This window comes from Scyliorhinus torazame, chromosome 3 (genome assembly GCF_047496885.1).
Source record: "Scyliorhinus torazame isolate Kashiwa2021f chromosome 3, sScyTor2.1, whole genome shotgun sequence".
NCBI lineage: Eukaryota > Metazoa > Chordata > Chondrichthyes > Carcharhiniformes > Scyliorhinidae > Scyliorhinus > Scyliorhinus torazame.
Genome location: NC_092709.1, coordinates 13,458,469 through 13,483,046, shown reverse-complemented (window position 1 = coordinate 13,483,046; position 24,578 = coordinate 13,458,469). Strand labels below are relative to the sequence as shown.

At 45.8% G+C, this 24,578-nt stretch overlaps 1 protein-coding gene across 7 annotated transcripts in view; it reads left to right on the top strand.

Annotated features, from left to right (window-relative positions):
• Positions 1 to 24,578, top strand: part of LOC140408302 (PDZ and LIM domain protein 5-like) — a 328,382-nt gene that overhangs the window by 172,288 nt on the left and 131,516 nt on the right. For all 7 annotated transcript variants that reach the window (XM_072495316.1, XM_072495317.1, XM_072495314.1 and 4 more), the window contains exon 4: positions 15,473 to 15,515. In XM_072495316.1, coding sequence (XP_072351417.1) covers positions 15,473 to 15,515 — 43 coding nt within the window. The remainder of the gene's footprint in view (positions 1 to 15,472; positions 15,516 to 24,578) is intronic.

The following is a 24,578-nucleotide window of genomic DNA, read 5'->3' as shown; positions in this document are numbered from 1 at the left end:
CAGATGGCAGGAAAACCAGTTTACAGAATGGTTTTCGTTGGACGAATCAATGGTGTTCGGTCCAATAAGTTCCCACCTGTGTCGTGTCTCTTTTGTAAGTGCGAGTCCCTCTATTAGAAACGTAACATGATGGTGCGGTGGTGCAATGGTTAGCACTGCTGCCTCACAGTGCCGAGGATCCCGGCCCCTGGTCACTGTCCGTGGGGAGTTTGCACATTCTCCCCGTGTCTGCATGGTACTTACCCCCACAACCCAAAGATATACAGGGTAGGTGGATTGGCCACGCTAAATTGCCCCTTAATTGGAAAAACTTTGAAAATAATAATTGGGAGAAAAAAAGAATTGGGTAGTTAAATTTATATCAAAAAAAAGAAGAAAAAAGGAAACCGAACATGTAAGTCTGGGGCTTGGCCGCTTCCGAGGGCAGGTGTCAGCTTTGCCTCCAAGGTATCATTCTCACATCTACCAAGAAGGAATTTGAACACAAAATGTCGGCATTCAGCTCGGTGAGAGTCGGAGAAGGGTGAGAAGGGAAACCAAGGTTCCGTCTCCCCCTCGGGGTGGAGACTAATGATCACATGACTGTATTCAAAGAGCAGAGATGATCTCTCACTGCCTTGGCCAACATTCATCTCTCAACCAACATCACCTCTTTGAAAATGAAGAGATCATTTTTCTCCTTGCTGTTTGTGGGACCCTGCTGTGCACAAATTGGCTATCGCATTTCTCCATGTTGGGGAACAGTGACTGTGCTTCAATTGGGCAGCACGGTCGAGTAGTTGTTAGCACTGTGGCTTCACAGCGCCAGGGTCCCAGATTCGATTCCCTGCTGGGTCACTGTCTGTGCGGAGTCTGCACATTTTCCCCGTGTCTGCGTAGGTTCCCTCCGGGTGCTCCGGTTTCCTCCCACAGTCCAAAAATGTGCAGGTTAGGTGGATTGGCCATGCCAAATTGCCCTTAGTGTCCAAAAAGGCTAGGAGGAGTTATTGGGTTACGGGGATAGGGTGGAAGTGAGGGCTTAAGTGGGTCGGTGCAGACTCGATTGGCTGAATGGCCTCCTTCTGCACTGTATGTTCTATGTTCAATAATACTTCACTGGCTGCAACGTACTGGAAGGATGTCCTGTGGGATTGAAAGGCGCTATATAAATGCAGATTCTTCTCACCCTCTCACATGGCGTTTAACTGACTTTGGGATGTAATTCCAGGCTATCTTGAGACCCAGTGACCTTGGAATTCATTTGTCTCGGAGTTAAGACTGAGCTGTGAGATCAACGGTCCTGATAATTGCTCCTGTTCATCAATCATCCGGATCTATTCCGGCTGTCTTTGTTTTTGCGGTGACATATTTAATGAGTAATACGCAGGTCAGCCAGAGTACCGATATAAGTTCAAATCCTGGTAATGGTTGAAAAATGACCACCACAATCGAAAGAGTTTGAACAGAGAGGTTGTTTTTCCCTAACTTGCCAATGATAATAGATTCCTCTGTGACTTGGCCCTTCCAGACATTTACAGACTAGAAGCCTTTTTCCGTCGCTATTATTGTTATTTCAAAACTGTAACACAATCCCTGAATCCAGACAAATTGCCTTGCGCATTCCTGTCATTTGTGATTTATTCGGGGTAGAAATAATTGGATAGCTTTACCAAAGAGCCAGCACCGGCTTGATGGGCCAAAGAGCCTCCGGTGGTTGTCTAAAAGCAAAATACAGCGGATGCTGGAGACCTGAAATAAAATTTGAAAGTCCTGGATAAAACTCAGCAGGTCTGGGAGCATCTTTGGAGCAAGGAACCCAGTTAATGTTTCGAGCCCAGTGTGACTCTTCCTCGGATCTGAAGAGAGTGAGGAATTTGACGCACTCTTCCCAGGTGAAGCAGCAACTTACAGTATAAGTATTCGCTGCTCACAAGGCCGTCTCCTCTACATTGCGGAGGTCAAATGAAGACTGGGTGACAGTTTTGCGGAACAACATCGCTCAGTCTGCAAGCATGACCCCGATCTTCCGGTTGCGTGCCATTTCAATTCACCCACATTGCGCTCCCTCCAAGGCCAAAATATCCTTCCTAACGTGTTGTGCCCAGAACTGCACACAGCGACTCCAGTGTGGTCTAACCAGGGTTTTGTATTGCTGCAGCATAACCCCTGTGTCTTTATTCTCCCATCTACGAGATATAAAGGCTAGCAGTCCATTAGCCATTTTGATTATTTTCTGCACTTGTTCCTGGCAATTTAAGGACCTGTGCACCTGAACCCCCAAATCTCTTTGGACAGCCACTGTACCTAACCTCTTTCCATTTAGAAAATAATCTGCTCTATTCTTTTCTGGTCCAAAATGGATAACCTCACACTTGCTTACATTGAATTACATCTGCCACTATTTTGCCCATTCACCTAATCTGTCAATATCTCCTTACAATTTTATGCTACCATCTAGTTTGTCTACAATGCCGTCTAACTTTGTATCATCAGCAAATTTGGATATATGACTTTCTAGTCATCATCCAAGTAATTAATGAATGATGTGAATAATTGAGGCCACAACACAGATCCCTGTGGTACACCACTAGCCACCTTCTGCCAATGAGTAACTACCCATTATCCCCACTCAACCAATTTCCTAACCATGTCAATAATTTGCCTTCAACTCCGACGGCTACCACCTTCGTTAACAGTCTCTTGTGTGGGACTTTATCAAATGCCTTCTGGAAGTCCATATAAAAACATTCATAGACATTCCCCTGTCCACTACCATAGTCACTTCTTCAGTAAGTTCAGTAGGATTAGTCAGGCATGATCTTCCCTTCACGAATCCATGCTGCCTCTCCCTGATTGACCAACATTTTACGAGGTGTTCAGTTACCCCACCCCTGATTATAGACTTCGGTAATTTCCCCACCACAGATATTCGGCTAACCAGTCTGTATATCCCTGGTTTCCCCCTTTCGCCCTTCTTAAAAAGCGGAGTGACATGTACAATTTGGGGATTACTCCTGAATCTAGGGAACTCTGGAAGATGATAGTTCAGAAATCTACAATGTGCTCCCCTACTTCCTTTCGCACCCTCGGATGGAAACCGTCTGGTCCTGGGGATTTGTCACTCTTTAGTTCCATTAATTTCCTAGTTACTGACGCTGTAATTGTATTATGTCCTTGACCTCTTTCACTATTATTTTTTTCGGGACTTCTGGCAAGTTGTCCTCCTTTTCAACTGTAAATACTGAGGCAAAGTAATTATTCAGCATGTCTGCCATTTCCCCATTATCGATGACAACATCTCCACTTTCAGCTTTCAGTGGGCCTACAATGCTCTTGACCACCCACTTTCCCTTTATACAACTAAAACATTTCTTCTTACTGATTTTGATGGCCCTTGCAAGTTTCCTTTCATAATCCCTTTTAGTCACTCTTCTAAACTGCTTTGTGACTCTTTGCTGGTCTTTGTATCTATCCCATTCGTCCGGATCTGTGCTATGTTTTGCATTTTTGTAAGCCCTTTCTTTTAGTTCTCTGCAGTCCCTAACCTCTTTAGTTGTCCATGGTAGTTTTTGTGTGAAGTGGAGCCTTTTCCTCTCAGGGGTATATACTCGCTCTTTATCTCGTCAAATGTTTCTTTAAATATTCCCCACTGGTCTTCAGTTGTTTGACCCACTAACAGGTTTTCTCAGATTACCATGGACAGACATCCCATTAAAGTCAGACATACCCAAGTCTCAAATTCTAGTATTGACTATACCTGGTGCCCGACAAAGATCTCTGAAAATGCCCAACCCACAGATGGGCCACAGAACATCAGTCCCTGAAATTGGGCCCTCTCGCACCTGCTTTATTCCTGGAAAGCGAGCACAGTGCACCCCTTTGACTGCACTGTACATGGAAAGAGAGATTTACGCCCATTTGGCACTTTTCATGATCTTCAATATCCCAAAGAACTAATAGGCGGAGCAGTTTGGGTAGTGAATTCACAAGCACACATGAAATATGGCTCCAGGAGCTGGCACTACCATATGTTCATCGCCTCAGGCTTCAACCCCACTTTCCAGCCCTGCTTCCCATATCCATCAATTCCCTGAGGGACCACAAACCTGCCTGTCCCAGCCTTAAGCGTATTCAACGATGGAGCGTCCACAACCCTCTGGGGTCGAGAATTCCAGAGATTCACAACCCTTAGTTGGGGCGAATTAGGACATTGACAGCGCAGTTGTGGATGAGCCCAGACTGGTGGAGCGTGCAAGGTGGAGGACAGGCAGGGGAGCATTGGAATTGTGAGCCTGGTGTGCGAGTGCCATTGTTTGAACTCCAGTGAACATAGAACATACAGTGCAGAAAGGGGCCATTCGGCCCATCAAGTCTGCACTGGCCCACTTAGGCCCTCACTTCCACCCTATCCCCATAGCCCAATAACCGCTCCTAACCTTTTTGGACACCAAGGGGAATTCATCATGGCCAATCCACCTAACCTGCACATCTTTGGACTGTGGGAGGAAACCGGAGCACCCGGAGGAAACCCACGCAGACACGGGGAGAACGTGCAGACTCCGCACAGACGGTGACCCAGGGGGATTCTGAAACGGCAACAAAAGAGGAAGTGACCAATCTAGAGTAAGTGCAAGAAAGCATTTTCCTCTTTACACCCTCTCCCTTCCATCCCAATGAATGACTTGTCAAGCACACATTGCTTTTTCCCTTATAAGGTAGCAGAGACCTCTCCGAATGGGCTGTCACAATTGGTAACCCTTAAACAAGACCAGATTGCTGTTTCAGTTTAATTTGAGGATGGTAATAATGTACTGCCAACGTGGATCACTCTTTACTGAATACATCTCTGCTCGTATCCCCTTCAATATGGTTAAGCGAGCGCGCAGACCAGTGATGCAATTGAGTGAGCAGAACTTCATTTTGCCAGCATTAAGCCGGACAGTGGGAAGGTTAATAGACCATACTTTTGCTACTGGAATGATTAGTTTGAAAGAAACCTGACCTATTGGTGCATGTTCAAATTCTGTGTGGGCTGTGGCCCTTTGAGTTCAGGGCCTTTTCCCCATAGAGCACAGGGAGAGGTATTATGAATCGTAACAAGGGAACCAAAGGCTGCCAATTAGGAAGACGTCCAAGACAAACACGTGTCTATTTCCAGGCTTGCTCTTGCTATTGTGTTGCAGTAAAATTTCAGTGGCACTTGTCTCAGACCAAAAGAGGCATTGGAATTAAATTTCACACCAACTTAAAGATGGGAACCGTACAACTGCAGAGGGTGGTAACAAAGGAATGCTTTAGTATTCATACAGCCCCCTTTTTCATGACCTCAGGACATCCCAAAGGCACTGAGGAGTTTTTTTCACTTGTAGTCACCGTTTTAATGTAGGAAGTGTGGCAGTCAATTCGCTCACAAACTGTGATGAAATTGTGACCTGTTTTTGGTGATGTTGGAATATTGTCCAGGGCATCCAGAAGACCCCCCCCCCCCCCCCCCCCCACGACCTTTTGAAATAATGCCATGGGGTCTTATCCATCCACACGTGTGCAGACAGAGCCTCGTTTTAATGTCTCAATGCGAAAAGAAGACTCCACCGGGGGCGCGCATTCTCTCTCTCTGTACTGCACTGAAATACCAGAATAAATAGTTCTGCTTAAGTAGGACTTAAACCAGCAATCCTCTGACTCCGGGAATGCAGGGCTGCTAACCACCTGAGCCACAGCTGACCTGGGCAGGTTTGCTTCTGACAGTTGTCCAGAATAGGTGTTGTAATTCCAAGTTAGTCAGTTGCTACTGAAAGGGGAAGGTGAACCTATCCATGTCTAGGCATCTGTAGGATTGAGTGGAGACAAGCCTGCAATGCACGTTTATTGCAGCGTTGCGTCCACTTTTCCTGCAGTTCCGTTAATTAACTAGAATGTACTGACATCCTGCTAAAAACCACAGCTATTGCACTTGAACCGGCTGTAATTGTCTGGCAGCTGCTGTGTGGTCAGGTCTTTTTTCCCTTTACCTAAATTGGAATCAATGACCACCAAAAGAGGAATTTGTTGCTACTGGATTACAAAACCTTAAAACGTTTGAATTCCACAGCGATCAGCCGAGACTGGAACAAATGGGAATGTTAATCACCATTCACATATCCTTTGCTGATCGAGTCACATTTTTCTGGGAACTGGATGGGACACTCGTGCAACACAGTTTTGTCTATCTGCCAGGTACCATGCGATACCTGGAACTGCCGAATATTTTCAGCAAACCTGAGCACATTGTGAACGCTCTTAAGTGCCAGACTGAAAAAGCTCGCTGTTCTTGTCATGTTCTCTTATTATGTCTGAGTATTGACAGACGGCCTGGTGACAGGTGTGGGTCCTGTGCACTGGTGCCTCGTGTAGGCTGGGAACTGCCTGAGGTGGGTAACAACAAAATCTTGTTTCACACAGAGGAAACTGGCTCATTTGTAAACATGTCACTGATGCCCTGTAGCGCACCACCATACCTGATTTATCTTCTCACCCTATCGGTGTCGCACCGGAGGCAAAAGCTTATCTTTTAGCCTGTGTTTGTAGCTCAATGTTCTTTAATCGTCTATTAAGATGCTGAAGACATTTTGGATTATTTTCCACTGAAGAAAAAGCTTCAGATGGGCAGCACGGTGGTTAGCACTGTTGCTTCACAGCACCAGGGTTCCAGGTTCGATTCCCGGCTTGGGTCACCGTCTGTGCGGAGTCTGCACGTTCTCCCCGTGTCTGCGTGGGTTTCCTCCGGGTGCTCCGGTTTCCTCCCATATGTTCCGAAAGATGTGCTTGTTGGGTGAATTGGATATTCTGAATTCTCCCTCAGTGTACGCGAAGAGGCGCTGGAGTGTGGCGACTAGGGGCTTTTCACAGTGACTTCATTGCAGTGTTAATGTAAGCCTGCTTGTGACAATAACAAAGATTATTATTATTATGTTTAGTGGTTCTCAGTTTCTGACCTGGTGCTGGGAGGTTTGGCCATTTGAATTTCAGGGTATTTCTGCTCATCAAAGGGTGGCCGAAGGATTCGAGATGCCTGGGTACAAAGCATGGATTGGCCCAGCTACTACTGAGCCTCTGAAAGAAAGACTTGAGTTTCTACAGCAATCTCAGGATGTTCTAATGCACTTTTCAGCCGAAGTACATTTTGATGCAGTCGCTGTCACGTTGCCAGAAACATGGCAACCAATTTGCACACAGCATGGTCCCACAACAGCAACGCCACAATGACCAGACCATCTGTTTTGTTTGAGGGATAGGTATTGGCCAGGAAAGTGGGAAGAGCTCCCCTGCTTTCTCTCATAAAGGTGCCGTTAGACGTTTAAAATAATAATCTTTATTTTTGTCACAAGTAGGCTTACATTAACACTGCAATGAAGTTACTGTGAAAATCCCCTCGTCGCCACACTCCGGCACCTGTACGGGTACACAGAGGGGGAATTCAGAATGTGAATGTGTTTCCCAGTGACGGAAAAGTCAGAGGCACTGATTCAAGGTGATTGGCCAAAGAATCGGAGGCAGCACGAGAACATTTTATTTTTTAAGCAGCGAATCATTGTGATCTAGAATGCACTGCTTGAGAGAGGATTGGAAACAGATTTAGTCGTAACGTTTAAAAGAGAGAAACTTGCAGATTGACAGGGAAAATGAAGGGGGCAAATGGGATTTTTGGACGCTCTATCAAAGAGCTAGCACAGGCATGATGGGCTGAATGGCTGCCTTCAGTGTTGCAAGATCCCGTGATTCTCTCCAGTACTAATGCAGAAAATTGGCTCCTCAGCCTATTAAAAGATTTGGAATTGGAAAAGAATGAATTCCGAGCACAGTTCCAAGATTTAATGTACTGTAATTTGGAATCCTATGATACACAGTTTGTGATTTGTTTAAAGAATGCAAGACATTTTTCCTTTTAAAGCTCCACTGTCTCCAACAAAAGACCTCATAAAACCCAACGTGTTTGACCATATTTTTTGAAGGAATGTTTGAAACGTTTGCTGTGCCAGGTCGGAACCTAAAACCCACACCGAAACTTCTTGCGTTTCTGAAAGACATGGAATGGGCTGCACGGTGGCACAGTGGTTAGCACTGCTGCCTTACAGCGCCAGGGTCTCGGGTCCAATTCCAACCTCAGGTGACTGTGTGGAGTTTGCACATTCTCTCTGTGTCCGCGTGGATTTGCTCCGGGTGCTCCGGTTTCCTCCCACAGTCCAAATGTGCAGGTTAGGTGAATTGGCCATGATTATTGCCCCTTAGTGTCAGAAGGTTAAGTAGGGTTACGGGGATAGGGCGGGGGAGTGGGCCTGGGTAGGGTGCACTTTCAGAGGGTCGGTGCAGACTCGATGGGCTGAATGGCCCCCTTCTGCACGGTCGAGATCCGATGGAATTGTATATCTGGATTCTCTGCCTTAGGATCTCTCGAACCTTTGCCAGGAACACGTCCCACTATGGATGATGAACTAACTCTCGTGGCATCGTTTACTTCAAGGCCGAAACATATGTGAAGTGATTTAACATTTCCAGATACATTAGCATTCTCTCTTTGTTGAATCTTTCAACCACAATTTGGCATCTCTGCTTATTTTAAATCATTTGGCTTAATAAAAGTATCAAAGCATTTAAGGGGAGGTTGGATAAGTATCTGAGGGTTAAAGAAATGGAAGGATATGCTGATAGGGTGTGATGATGTAGGATGGGAGGTTACGCGTGCCACCAGCATAGACCCATTGAGCCGAATGGCCTGTCCTGTGGTGTAAAATCAGTGTACTTTTATGTAATTTCCCGAGGTTTTGTAACGTTTTTTTAAATGAGAGGCTTGTTGGTCTTTTCTGACATGGAACTGATGTCATTTTCTTTCAAGATAGTCAGATTTTTAACCAGTTAGTGAATCCAGGGTTTTGTGGATAAAGTGGGAAAGTGGAGTCGGGGATGATCATATGCGATCAGTCATAACATCGTTGAATGGCGGAAGTGACTCGATGGGCTGAATGGCCTACTTTGGTTCCTACGTCTTATGGTCTAACTCGTGTTTCAACTCTCGACGTTGGGTGCGTAGCTACGATTCTTAATATTGTGGCTCAATGATTATGATCAAAGAGTCACTAATGGAAAAGGGCGGAGACTCCTTTAAACAAGTCGGTTGGCATTACAAGCTGTCTCTTGTGGTTTGAATCCTCGGGTGACTGTGCTTATTCTAAGCTCTACCAGACCCACTCACTCTTCCATAGCACACACCTGGTGGTGTCGTGCTTTCTTACCCACGTGATGGGTTTTGAGAAGAGTGTTCTGTTTCTTCCCCGCCCTGCATGGCCTCGCAGCTTCTTAATAATAATAATAATCTTTATTAGTGTCACAGGTAGGCTTACATTAACACTGCAATGAAGTTACTGTGAAAATAATAAGAATAAAAATAATCGCTTATTGTCACAAGTAGGCTTCAATGAAGGACTGTGAAAAGTCCCTAGTCGCCACATTCCGGCGCCTGTTCGGGGAGGCCAGTATGGGAGTGGAAACCGCACTGCTGGCATTGTTCTGCATTACAAGCCAGCTGTTTAGCCCACTGTGCTAAACCAGCCCCAAATCACCCAGTCGCCACACTCCGGCGCCTGTTGAGGTACACAGAGGGAGAATTCAGACTGTCCAATTCACCGAACAGCACGTCTTTGGGGACTTGTGGGAGGAAACCGGAGCACCCGGAGGAAACCCACGCAGACACGGGGAGAACGTGCAGATTCCGCACAGACAGTGACCCAAGCCTGGAATTGAACCTGGGTCCCTGGTGTTGTGAAGCAACAGTGCTAACCACTGTGCTACCGTGCCACTCCTATCTCTGTAATCTCCTCCTCCTACCCTCGGATCTCTGAGCTCATCCATTTCTGTCATCCACCATGCTCCTTAGCTCTGGAATTTCTCTCCCTAACTTTCTTCACTCCCTTGAAGTTGCTTCTTAAAAATCTTAGATTAAACTTCTGTTCGCCTTTGCTAATGTTTCCTTGTGTGGCTCGCTGACAAATCTTTTTTGACAATTGCTTCTGTGGAGCATCTCTGGACGTTAAAGATGCTGTATGAATGTTAAATATTAAGTAACATTTTCCTAACATTGTCCAGTGTTGGATTTGACTGGAGAGAGTCTACGATATGCCTCATTCATCCAGTTGTGAACCCGAATCCTACAGTTTCCCCAAAATACATCCAGAATGTTTTTGATTTGCCTCTATTACCCTAGCTGAAAGCCTATTGCACCTGTTGTTCGATCTTTTCAAAGTCCATCTTCGTGTCAATCGGGAACTTACCTTGATCCAATTTGAACTTGTATCCCTTTGTCCTGCAGTCCCTGTTTCGGTTTCAGCACAACTTCACTATTGGAGGCTCCTCTCCTTTGCCCCATTTATAGTTTCTCCCATCCTTTTTTCAATACTCACGACACTGATAGTGTAGCTGCAAACTGTGGCTTTTGATTCTACCCCTCCCAGAGCTGGAACGTGTCCTGTGTTTGTGACCACATCTGGACCAAACATACCAGATGTGGGTCTGGCTAGAGTTACGTACAAATTAAAGCATCATGTTTCCTCGCTTGGATCTAGTCTTGGCTACGCAGATGACAATTCTATTTCTTTTGTTTTCTGTTCGCTGTTGATTGGATACTTTTAAGTACCGAGTTTACCAATAATGCTGCTGTACACTGTTTGCTTACAAAATCATAGTCAAAAAGAAATTAATTAACTCTTTGTGGTCATGAAGGAACTATGTAAATCAAAGTTTATTTTTTGTTCAGTTTTACAGTCTTAGAACATAGAACGATACAGCGCAGTACAGGCCCTTCGGCCCACGATGTTGCACCGAAACAAAAGCCATCTAACCTACACTATGCCATTATCATCCATATGTTTATCCAATAAACTTTTAAATGCCCTCAATGTTGGCGAATTCACTACTGTTGCAGGTAGGGCATTCCACGGCCTCACTACTCTTTGCGTAAAGAGTTATTTCTGAGTCCTTCATGGAATTCTTGTATTGAGTATAACCCTCCACCATTCACTAAAACCCATTATCTGCTCATTTATTACATTGATATCAGTGGTACCATGCAGTGCGCTAAATTAACAGCCAAACTTCTGACATTACCACAGTTAATACATTTGGAGAGTAATTCATTGGCTGGTGAGCACTTTGGGAAGTCCAGAGTTTGTGGGCACCTTATAAATACATAGAATCCCGACAGTGCCATTCGGCCCATCCAGTCTGCACCGACCCTCAGAACGAGCACTCTACCCCCACCCTGTTCCTGCAACCCCGCGCGCTTTGATCGTACCCAATCCATCTAACCTGCACATCTTTGGACTGTGGGAGGAAACCGGAGTACCCAGAAGAAACCCACGCAGACACGGGGAGAAAGTGCAAACTCCACACAGAGAATCGTCCGAGGCCAGAATTGAACCCCGGTCCCTGGCGCTGTGAGGCAGCAGTGCTAACCACTGTGCCACCACGTCACCATGTTCATACTTTCTCCTGTGGGATCATTCTAACAGACCGTGCCTTCGGGGAGGTGTGGTTTACTGTACCTGTGATAGCGCCTGTTGTGTATGCAAGAATGATGCGAGGAGGCATGGAGGCCAACAAACTAAAGGAGCATTATTAACGAGGTGTGTTCAGGGCAGGCTACTTTTTTTACTCTGCACAGTGGCCCACACTAGCGATCTGTGAGGTAATGCCATTATGCAAATATCATACAATGATCAGTGCAGCTTCTCCGAGTTCAAACACGTTTAATTTGGCTGAGTGAAGAACAGAAATGCTATTCAGCGTAGGTTTACTGCATATTCTCCCGGTATTGCTGCTGATAGCCCACAGACACACAAAAGAACATCAAGGTAGTCTCTGCTTCACCTAGAAACAATTGCACAGCACTAAAGGATGTAGCCATGACCTAAACTTCACTCTGCATTTGCACCCAGATACATCAGTATGGTGCAAACCAATTAATTACACAGCTGCAAAGGTGTGGTATTTTGGGCATAACTTCTGCATTATGAAATTAGGCTCCAAGTCTCTCCAATCTATGCGATCACTCTGTCCATCAAAATAATTCACAAAATGGAAACTCCGCCTGATTGAATATCCTCCAATAGGACTTGTTTGACGTTGGCCAGGGCTGCGTGGCCGCAACATGGTGACAAGATATGAAGGCGCAGTTAGAAATGAGTCATTCGTCTGACCTTTTAACTCTATCTTTCTGAGTGTTTTTCTTTATTTGAAAAAAAAAGCATGTTGGCCTTGATGAGACATGATTGGTATTTTCTGTTTGTCTTTAAATAAATTTTCACTTTGGTTACAAATTGGAAAGGTTCCCACTTGCAGTTCCTGAAACATAAGTGACGCTGGGTGGGGTTAGAACTGGAGGAGTGGGACCATTTGGACAACTCTTTCAAAGAGCTGGCACCGGTGCGATGGGCCGAAAGGCTGCCTCCTGTGCTGCAGCAGTGTCACGTCGGAGAGGCGGTGGTGCAGTGGTAATGGCGTTGGACTAATCCAGAAGGCCCAGCCTGGGGCATGGGTTCAAACCCCACCAAGGCAGGTGGTGGAGTTTAGATTGTTTTTTTTTAAAATAAAAAAGCTAGTCTCAGTAATGGTGACCATGAATCTATCATCAGCTGTTGTAAAAATGCGTCTGGTTCACTCATACACTATAGGGCAGGAAATCTGCAGCCCTTACCGGGTCTGGCCGATATGTGACTCCCAGATTCACGGTAATGTGATTGACTGTTAACTGCCCCTCTGCAAGCCACTCAGCTCAAGGACAATAAAGAATGGGCAACATAGGGGTTTTACACGAGGCAGTGGATGGGAGGAGTTGGAGACTGGGGGGGGGGGGGGGGGGTGTACAACTCTTGGGTATCATGTATGGTACTCTTTCAGAGGTTGGATGGTGTTGAGCGTAGGGGGGGGTAGGGGGAGTGGACTCTATAGGTCAATGGTGACCATGGGCGGTCCCGGACTCCTTTTTCTTTTTCTCCTTTGTTTTTTGTTGCCACCGTGGGAGGGTTTGTTTTATTGGATGCATGTATTGACAGGTGGGCCGTTGTTTGGGGTGGTGGGAGGATGGGATCGTTGGTATTGTGAAGGGGATTGATTTTGTATTTGTTACCGTTTACTGTTTGTGGGTGGGGTGTAAATTGTAAAGGAAAATGTGAAAATGGAGAATAAAAACCTTTTTAATAAAAGAATGTGCAACATGTGTTGACCTTACACAGTGACGCCCACATTTCATTAAAGACTAAATTGAAAAGGCGGCACGGTAGCTCAGTGGTTAGTACTGCTGCCTCACCATTTCAGGGACCTAGATTCAATTCCAGCCTCGGGTGACTGTCTGTGTGGAGTCTGCACGTTCTCCCCGTGTCTGCGTGGGTTTCCTCCGGGTGCTCCGGTTTCCTCCCACAGTCCAAAGATGTTTAGGTTAGGTGGATTGGCTGTGAGAAAATTGCCCCTCAGTGTCCAAAATATTAGGTGGGATTATTGGGTTGGGGTGTGGGCCTAGTTACATTGCTCTTTCAGAGGATCGGTGCAGAAGAAAAAGGAAAAAGAAAGTCTCCATTGTATGGTATTAGAGATGTATTTTATAAATAGACAACTGTGGACTCTTAGTGAGAAGGTTAATATATTTTTTTTGAATAAAATCTGTTTTGGGAAAAAATGGCATCGCCAGAGTGAACCTTGCAAATTTTATTTAATTTATCTATTAAACTAAATGGATCCCTGTTCACTTCAATATCCGTGGCTAACATTTGTAAACAGAACCTTCCAATAAATGAACTATTAGTTTGAAGCAGTTAACGATGGTTGAGGTACTGTCAGTACAAAATCTTGTCAGACCGCAAACGCCTTCCATTATGCGGAAAGCGTGCATCCACAATGGCTGACACCAACCAGTTTGAAACTCGCCCACAGAAAGTTAGGATGTGAAGTAACATAAACTCTTTTTTTCACGTATTCTCCTCGCCGTTCTCTTTGTGGGAAAATGTGGCTCCCTCAGTTGGCATTTCAACTTCGAATAAAAAATGGAGGGAGAACTCCCCGATGTCCTGGGCAATATTTATTCTGCAGCTGGGCAGCAAGGTGGCGCAGTGGTTAGCCCCGCTGCCTCACGACGCCGAGGACCGGGTTTGATTCCGGCCCCGGGTCACTGTCCGTGTGGAGTTTGCACATTCTCCCCGTGCCTGCGGGCTTTCACCCCCACAACCCAAAGATGTGCAGGGTAGGTGGATTGGCCACGCTAAATTGCACCTTAATTAAAAAAAATAATAATTGGGTACTCTACTCTACAACCAACATCACTGAAACAGGTTTGATCAATGTTGACTGTCTGTGGGAGCTTGCAGTGTGCAAATTGGCAGCTAAATTTACCAACATGAAAAAGACTGTGAAACACTGGGGGACGCCATGAGGTTGTGCATGGTGCTATAGAAATGCAAGTAATTTTTAATGTCATGACGGAGCTAGGAAATATTTCAAAAGTCAAGGAGCAATAAATTGGGACTCGATCTCATCATCCGATCCTGTTTCATTTGCAGAATATTTAGTAAGCAGTTCAATCAAATGCTCTTGATATGGATTTATTCCTATTGGAATTTGCAAAAGTTTTTTAAAATGTAATTTTTGGGATGTGGACGTTGCTGCTTAGGCCAGCAATTATTGCCTATCCCTTGTTGCCCTTCCAAAGGTGGTGGTGAGCTGCCTTCTTGAACTGCTGCAGTCCCTAAGGTGTAGGTACACCCTCAGTGCTGTTAGCAAGGGGGTTCCAGGATTTTGACCCAGCGACAGTGAAGGAACGGCGATATATTTCCAAGTCAGGATGGTGAGTGACTTGGAGGGGAACCTCCAGGTGGTGGGTGTTCCCAGGTATCTGCTGCTCTTGTCCTTCTAGATGGTAGTGGTCATGGGGGTTTGAAAGGTGCTGCCTAAGGAACCTTGGCGAGTTCCTGCAGTGCATATTGTACATGGTACACCTGGCTGTTTGTCGGTGGTGGAGGGTTTGAATGTTTGTGGAAGGCGAAGCAATCAAGCGGGCTGCTTTGTCCTGGATGGTGTTGAGCTTCTTGAGTGTTATTGGAGTTGCACTCATCCAGCCAAGTGGAGAATATTCCATCGTACTCCAAACCTGTACCTTGTAGATGTTGGACAGGCTTTGGAGGGTTCAGGAGGTGAGTTACTTGACGTAGGATTCCTAGACTTTGACCTGCTCTGGTAACCACAGTATTAATACGGCTAGTCCAGTTCAGTTTCTGATCAATGGTAGCCCTCAGGATGTTGTTTGTGGGGGCTCCAGCGATGGTAATGCCATTGAATGTCAAGGCGAGGTGGTTAGATCCTCTCTTGTCGGAGATGGTCATTGCACTTGTGTGGCGGAATGTAAAGTGAGTTTTGTGGTCACCGTTCCTGTCATTCCCCAGTAGTACCTGATCATGACTTTTCTTGTATTTTTCAGGGCCTCTCCTGCACCAAAACCAGCAACAACAACCGTCCAGAAGGTAGGTGAAGCAGTAGCTGAGATCACCCAGGTAGTCAATGCTGGTGCCTGTGCGCCTTTCTTACTAACAACCAGTGTCAATGCACGAGGAATGCATGCCTTAACAGCAGCTCCAAGTCCTCTACTATTTGGTATTGTATTGAAGAATGGGAGAAAGTGAAAGAAAATAAGTCATTCTAAACTGGTTTGGAATTACTCTCTTTATGGAGTGTTCAGTACCGTCAGAAAACAGCTAGCTCTGTTTTTTACCCTTGCTAATGTCGCGTGCGTTTCGCACAAAATTAAATACGGAAAAAAGATAATTTTACTGATGGCAGCAAATTATTGTTCTGAAGTATTAATTGGGAGCCCCTGGACCTTTGGAGAAAGATGAGTACCTGTTACATTATGTCGTGCTCCTGTTTTATTTATATGGGGAAAAGAACTCGCAGGGCTACAGATGAAGAGCAGTTGGTTGGGTCTAATTGGATAGCTCTTTGCACAGAAGCAGTATGGGAATGATGGGCTGAAAAGCCTCCTTTCGTGCGGATGCTTGGCTCATTTTCTTTTCTTCATGTACAGGATGTGGGCGTCGCTGGCTAGGCCAGCATTTATTGCCCATCCCTAGTTGCCATTCAGAAGGTGGTGGTGAGCTGCCTTCTCGAACCGCTGCAGTCCCTGAGGACTGTGGTCGACTGAGCCAATCTTGGCGATGGACATTGAAGTCCCCACCCAGAGTACGTTCTGCGCCCTTGCCACCCTTTGGTGCTTCCTCAAAGTGATGTTCAGTGTGAAGGAGTACTGATTCATCGGGGGAATGGTATGTGGTAATCCACAGGAGGTTTTGTTAGGATCCTGGACAAGAAACCCAACAATTTGCAACTGGTAAACAATGATGAAAGGTTACTTCGCTCCAGGAGTGATAACACTGACCAATATGTATCATTTATGTTAAAACAAACTTTAATTTGAACACTGAATCAATCACATGAGCAAAAAAGTAACAGTTTAAACCAGTCTTAAGTAAAATGAAAAACTTTAACTTGCTCTCTGCACTTGCAATTATTCCAATGAAGCAAACCAATGTAGCTCAAAAACCACTGATAAATAAAGTTCACAATCAGGTTTACTTGCATTTCTCTGTACAAAGTTGTCTCTCTGTGCAAAGACCTTGGAGAGAAGCTTCCAGGAGCCAGCTGAAGCCCTGCCTTGCCAGACTAAAATCTTATGGCAAACTGCAAAACTACAGATAGGCCTGGCTCCACCCCTTCAGTACATCATAAGGCGTTCTTTGGTCTCCTCCCACTAAGATGTCCCATGACTTGTTTATCCAGGACTAAGCACCATCCCTCAGAAATTATCTACAGCCCAGGGATCCTCCAAAATCAAAATGAAAACAATGTTCCATTGGTCACCTCTGTAAACAAATAAATGATTAAAACCAATGATTAGCTCACTTTTACAACCCCTTAATCACTGCTTCAGCAGACATACTTACTGCCTGTATTTATCGTAAACCAGGGTTTTTATAATATTACTGCAACAAATATATTTTTTTTATTCGTTCTTGGGATGTGGGCGTCGCTGGCTTGGGCCAGCATTTGTTGCTCATCCTTAATTACCCTTGAATCACCGCCTCCCCATGACTACGGATTCATCATCCTGAATTCAAAGATTCGCCCTCTTGAATTTTGTGGTTCACAGCAAATCAATGCTTATTTAATTGAACATTGGGGTCAATCTGTTTCACCCAAACACAAGGTGCAATTTGTTTCCAGATCTATGTTGGGCGGAGTTGTGGATTAATCGGAAGCCTTTTTGATCATCAAGTTAGAACTAGAGTCAACCTTTGAGCACTTTTATATTTTTTAACAGACTTTCATAATCTTTATTAGTGTCACACGTAGGCTTACATTAACACAGCAATGAAGTTACTGTGAAAATCCCCTGGTCGCCACACTCCGGCGCCTGTTCGGGCACAGTGAGGGAGAATTCAGAATGTCCAATTCACCGAACAAGCACGTCTTTCGGGACTTGTGGGAGGAAACCGGAGCACCCGGAGGAAACCCACGCAGACACGGGGAGAGTGTGCAGAATCCGCACAGACAGTGACCCAAGCCGGGAATCGAACCAGGGTCGGGTTTGAATTTTTAAAAAGTTTTTTTTTTTTTAAACTCCCTTGAATGGAAATCAGAAAAGCCATCGTTGAAATAATTTAGTGCACCTTACAATAAGATCCAGCAATTGTTCAATTTTCTAAAAAATTCAACAATTTTTCCGCTATCATTTGGGGTTTGATAAGATTTCTCCCCATTTACATCCTGGTAATAATGGGAGGAGCACGATAATGCCCTCGGTATGTTGAATCGTAGATGCTGCCGTAACAGCAGGACTTTGATTGCTCAGATTGTGGCCAATTGTGGCAAACGCTCCAACTTTTCCATCCCGAGCAGGCCGCCCCAGCTGTGGCACATCGTTTAGTCCCTTTTCGCACAGGTGAGGTTCGGAGTTTGCTGAGCAGCTCGACTCAAGTCATTCCCACAACTGCAGATGTTGGGCTGTGTTGAATTTTCCCCACTGGTCACCCTGCTTTTATCAGTTGAAATGTACATATGCGAGAGGCAATGTTTGCTCATGTAGAGGTCGTGGGTGAAATGTTTCGTAAATGCCTTGGAGAATGAGGATTCCATTAAAAATAGTACTGTTCAACGTCAAAGATGAGAAAGAGCCTGCATTTATATAGTGCCTGGATTCATGACCTCAGGATATCTCCAAGCACTTCGCAGTCAATTAAATAATAGGCCGGGGTCGGAGAATCCCTGGGGCGGGGGGCGAGAATCGAGCCCCAACGCCGGCTTCCCCATTCTCCGGCGCCGATTTTCGGGCGCCCACGGGATCGCCGCCACGCCGGTTGGGGGCCGTTGACAGCGCCCCCCCCCCCGGCGATTCTCCGGGCCCCGATGGGCGGAGTGGCCGACGTGTTTGGCCCAGTCCCGCCGGCATGGATTACTCTGATCCCACACGGTGGGACCTGGAAGGTGAGTATGCGGGGGCCGTCCTGGAGGGGGGGTGTGGGGATCTGACCCTGGTGGGGGGGGGGGGGGCACGGTGGCCTAACCCACGATAGCCTGGCCCGCGATCAGGGCCTACCGATCGGCAGGCGGGCTGGTTCCGTGGGGGCCTACTTTACTGCGCACCGGGCCCCTCTAGGGCTCTGCCATATTGCCCGGGGCCGGTGCAGGGAAGGGAACCCCCGCGCATGCGCGGAAATACACCGACCGTTGCGGGGAGTCACGTGGGACGTTTGCCGCTGGCTGGAGCTGCGGGGACCACTCCGGGGCCAACCTAGCCCCCTAGGAATGGGAGAATTCCTCACTTTCTGGGGCCGTTTACGCCGGAGTGGTTGGTGCCGGTTTTCACGCCAGCGTGGGGACATAGCCCCATTATTAGAAAATCCCGCCCATAATATTCACTCAATTATGACGTTGTATTGTTTAGAAACGTATGTGACCAATTTGTGCACAGCAAGCACCCACAAATGGCAGTGTGATAGTGAGCAGATGATCTGTTTTGGCGATGGTGGTTGAGGAATAAAATTAGCCCAGGATGCCAGGATGAACTCCGCTGTCCCTCTTTTGAAATGGTGTCGACTCACTCCTCCAAGACCCTTCTTCGTATCTACCTTATTGACCCAAGCTTTTGGCCACCTGTCCTAATGCCCGCTCTTTGTTTGTTTAGGCTCCAGTAAAACACCTTTAGGATTGTTTATTATGTTAAAGGTGTGTCATAAATGCACGTTAATGTTGCCAACTTTAGTATCTTTGATTTTGCTGTCAACACAGCAACGGGGATGGGAAATGAAAAGAGCAACTTCACTCCACCGTGCTCACCCGTGAACAGTCACTTTTGCCCACGCAGAGCATCAGAAGTGACTTGCTCACTCCGGCTTCACACACACACGCGCACACACCCAATGAAATGCAGAATGCTGACAAATTCTTGTTTGAGGACATGTCCTTTGTAACCCTGAGTCCCTTGCTGTCACTTCCGATTGATTTGTGCAAGTCTCAAAGACCGAGTTCACACTGCACCGTCAATATTGTCCCAGAGATCCACTAGTTAAGTTTAATAATGGGTCCATATGTGCCTCATCAACGGAAGAAGTCTTGAACTTGTCAAAAAGCCAAAGTTCCATTGTAAAGCCCAGGGCTGGCTTATCTCATTAGTATTTTTTCCAATCTATGCCAGGCATAAATCTTTCCAAAAGTCAATTACAGCTTAAACTTAATTATAATAATAGTGACATAATGTCTGAATGCTCTTGCCTTTCAAGAACCTTGCGCACATCTTTACTTGTCATTGATGTTAAAGTTGATTTACAAACTGACTTAAACAAAGTCCCTCCAAAATAATTGCATAGAAAACTGTATTCGCATGAGAATGGGATTAGGCCATTCAGCCCCTTTATCCTGCACACCCATTCCATTCAATCTTTGTTGACCGGCTCCTCAGATCCATTTACCTGCCTTTGCCCCATATTGCCTCAGAGAAATCTGTCTTGAAAGTCTCAAGTTACCCCTAGCATCACAGGGTTTTGTGGGAGAGAGCTCCACATTTCCTTACCTCCTGTGCGAATAAGTGCTTCCTGATTTCACTTCTAATAATAATCTTCATTAGCGTCACAAGTAGGCTTACATTAACCCTGCAGTGAAGTTACTGTGAAAATCTCTAGGCCGCCACACTCCGGGTTCGGGTACAATTCAGAATGTCCAATTCACCTAACAAGGACGTCTTTCGAGACTTCTGTGAGGAAACCGGAGGAAACCCACACAGACACGGGGAGAACGTGCAGACTCCGGACAGACCGTGAACCAAGTGGGGAATCAAACCCGGGTCCCTGGCGCTGTGAAGCAACAGTGCTAACCACTGTGATAACGTGCCGCACTTTGAAATGTCCTGGCGCTAACTTTAACTCTGTGTGTCTTCGTTTTCGGGCTCCCCACGCCACCCCACAAAGAGAGAAAATAATATTCTCCCTCGACCTGGATAAATCTCTCAACCTTCAAAGCATACAAACATTTATGTGACCGCTCTTCTGAATTTAGGCCCTGGTATAACTCGAATGTATCAGCTCTGTACAACAGAAGCATCACTTCCTCACCTTCCAACCTGCGATAGAGGCAAGCATTCCACTTGGAGAGATGGTGATGTAGTGATATTGCAACTGGACTAATGATCAGAGCTCCAGGCTAATGCTCTGGGGGCGTGGATTCAAATCCCACCAATTTAAATACAGTTCATAAATCTGGAAAATAAAGCTTATCTCAGCAAGGGTGACCACGACAACCGTCATTGGTTGTTGAAAGAGCCCACCTGGTTCAGTAATGTCTTTTAATGGAGGAAATCTGCCATCCTTACTTGGTTTGGCCTACATGTGTCTCCAGACCCACAGCAATGTGGTTAACTGCCCCTCTGAGATGACCTAGTAAGCTACTCAGTTCAAGGGCAATTAGCAATGGGTAACAAATGCTGGCTTTCATAGTGACGCCCACATCCCAGAAAACTCTATAAAGAAAGAAAAATAGCTATTTAGATTTTTTTTGTTGCCTGCACTCTGTGATTGGCTAAATATTGTGACATTTCAGAAGACTCCATTGGCTGCTCGGTGTTTTCAGATGCTCGGTGTTTATGACGGCACTGTAGAAATGTGGCCCTTTCTTACTATGTACAGTCTGCTGAGTGTAGGGTTGTCCTTAAGCAAAGAGGCTTTTAACTTTTTCTGACAGTCCGGGTTTTCAGATCCCGCGCACATTTGACTGGCCATCACGTGTAAAGTGCAAATGGTGTTTCCATGCTCATCCCCTCGATAAGCAGTGGATACTGCACCACCATCACCTTCCCACAACGATTTAAACGAGCTCTCACAAAGGATAATCCTCGAGGGAGACACTTGGGCATCCAAGTGGATACACATTCTGTCTCGCCAACAATCTAGAACGATTCTCACTGTGCTAGAAAATCCATGTCACTGAGTCCAGGCCTCTTGTGTTGCCCGCAGAACTCAACTTCTGTACAATTCGCAGGTACAAAGACTTGCATTTAGATAGCACCTTTCAATACCTTGTGACGTTAAAGGTGCTTCACAGATAAGTACCTTTTTAAAGTGTGGCCATTGGCTGCCATGTTTCATACATTTCAACATTTAGCTTCCACAAGTAGTAACACGAAAATATATTGATGTTTGTTGAGGGTTAAAAATAATAACCTTTGTTGTCACAAATAGGCTTACATTAACACTGCCATGAAGTTACTGTGAAAATCCCCTCGTCGCCACACTCCGGCCCCTGTTCGGGTACACGGAGGGAGAATTCAGAATGGCCAAATCATCTAACGGCACGTCTTTTGTGGGAGGGAACCGGAGCATCCGGAGGAAGCCCACACAGACACGGGAGAACGTGCAGACTCCACGCAGACAGTGACCCCCAAGTCGAGAATCGAACCCGGGACCCTGGCGCTGTGAAGCAACAGTGCTAACCACTGTGCTACAGTGCCGCCGATTAAATTGGGTCAGGCATTAGGAAGAGCTACCCTGTTCTTCCCTAGTAACTTTTACCTCCGAAGGCAGTTGACATTTCTTTAACGTCCCATCTGAAAGATGGCGTGAGCGTACCGCACTCCCTCAGTAGTGCGTTTGGCGTGTTGGCCCAGATTTGGTGGTCTGGTCTCTGCAGAGGGGCTCCAAACTGTGGTGTCCCAACCCACAGGCCACCAACTGAGCTGGGCCTCAGAGGGGTGCCAAGTGGCGGGTCCATGCGGTAATTAATTACTTTTTGATAAAGAAAAGTGTCCAGTGCACTGGAAACAGTCTTGATTGATGCCTTTTTATGTATGAATTGAGAGCCAATATGCGACTGATGGATGTTTCATTATGCAAAACAGATTGTGCAGAATGTCAAGTGATCCATATCTTGAAAATTGGATTGTAATGAGAACATTGTGCACAGTATGGCTCTGGGGCACACATTATTTTGACCACGGGCTTGTTTCCCAATAGAGGTGGGGATTTAAGCCAATAAGTCTGCAGCAGTATCTTTCGTCTGGTTCCAAGCATGTAAGGGCAAAAAAATTAAATTCCAGCGGTTTGTAATAAAATTTATGGGAAACCAGCTGCAGGTGTAAAAAGAAATATTAAACAAAAATGCAAGCTTGATTTTCTTCCCACAGACCTTGGGGCATCATCTACTCTCTCTACCTCTTTCTCCCTTTGAGATTTTTGCAGATTGTGCCTCTCATTAAGCTCTAGTTAGCCGGAGAGTAGCAATATATCTTAACTGTTGATCAGAAGCCAGCAATAATGATTTTGCACTGGGTTTAATGCTGCAAGGGATAGGGCGTGCCGAAGAAAAAACACCTTCATATAAACCCGTGGCTGTCTGGAAAATAAGAATATAGGCACAGGAGGAGGCCATTCAGCCCCTTAAGACTGTTCCACCATCCAATTAGATCATGGCTGATCTGTATCTTAACTCTGTCACTCCACCTCGGTTCTATAGTCCTGAATAACCCCGAACAAAACACCTGTCTTCCGGACAAAACCCCGAGCTTTTACTTTAAGGTTATGCTCCCCTTATTCTGAGTCTCCTCCGGCAAATGTGAAGATGGGCCATACAGAAAATCTCAGCCAATTTTATCGTCTTAACACGCCTCAATTAGACTGCGTCTTAATCTCCTGGTTCAAGGGAATTCAAACCCATGAGGTCTATCGTAATCATTGAACCTTTTTTACTCCCTGGCATCATTTGGCGAATCTGCGATGCACTCCTTCCAAGGTCTGTACGTCCTTTACGAAGTCAAATTCCAGACCCGGAGGCAGTAATGTGCAACGGACGACATTTAAATTGCAATGTAACATCTACCCCATTGCATTGGAGCCTTCTTGAGTGACTGGCCAACATTACATTGTCTCTTCCACTTATTATTATTTGTACCTTTCCATCAGGTCAGTTTTGAGTTGAGCAGCGATTCAACATTTATTGAGCTCACCTGTTTGCGCCTTTTCTTTTTGATGTTTAGACCCATTAAGATCCCAGATTTGATGCAGAATATTTCAATGGATAGGCGGAACAATTTAACGGAATTTGTCAAATATAAAACAAAGCGCTGGAAAGTTTCAGCTGGTCTGGCAGCGTCTGTGGAGAGAGAAACAGATTTAACGTTTCTGGTCGACGACTATTCTTTGACCCGAGACATCCAAGAGTTGGATTTAATCCGGACCTCCTTGGCAGGAAACATGCCGGTCGGACCACTTATTTACGGGAGAAGCCCCGCGTTAATTACCCAGCGACGGGAGAACTTTCCCTGATCAAATTGGAGGGCAAAAGGGGCCAAGGTGGGATTCCTGGCTGGCGGAGGTGGGATGTCAGTAAAGGCTCATTAATGAGTCAATAGCATGCATTATCTCTGAGCCCACCACAATTCAGCGGTGGCTCAGAGATTAAATGGGGGGCATGTGACTTTGCCGCTGTGTAGTTTGCCAGCGGTCTCTCATCTGGTCATCAACTCATTGCTCTTTGTGTGAGCTTGCTGTGCTCAAACTGGCTCTATTACAACTGTTACTACATATCAGAAATACTTAATTTCTGTAATGCATTTGGACATCCCGAGGCTGTGAAAGGCAGTACATAAACCCAAGTCCTCCTTTCGTCCTATGTATAGTTGTTGATTTTAATCGATTTCAGTGACCATCATTCCCTTGTGTTACTAAAAATCACTCTTCTCCTCACACCCCCTCCTGTTCTTTCTTTCGGGTATTGATCCCGTGGCATTGATTGTATTACTGTTCTTGCAGGATTTTAAAGGACATTTATCTCGCTGCCATCAGTAAGGTATCCTATTTTTCTTTGTAACATGTGAAAGATTCGATGTGCCAGAGTAGTATGGCACACCGTGGTACTGGGTACTACCTGTGACGTACAGGCGGAGTGCTGTGGGTTAACGACCTTGCAGGAATGAAATGTGCTTCAGGCAGGCTGTGGTCCTTTGGAGCGTTCCCTGAAAAAAACCTTTGCGGGTCTTGATTGGTGTG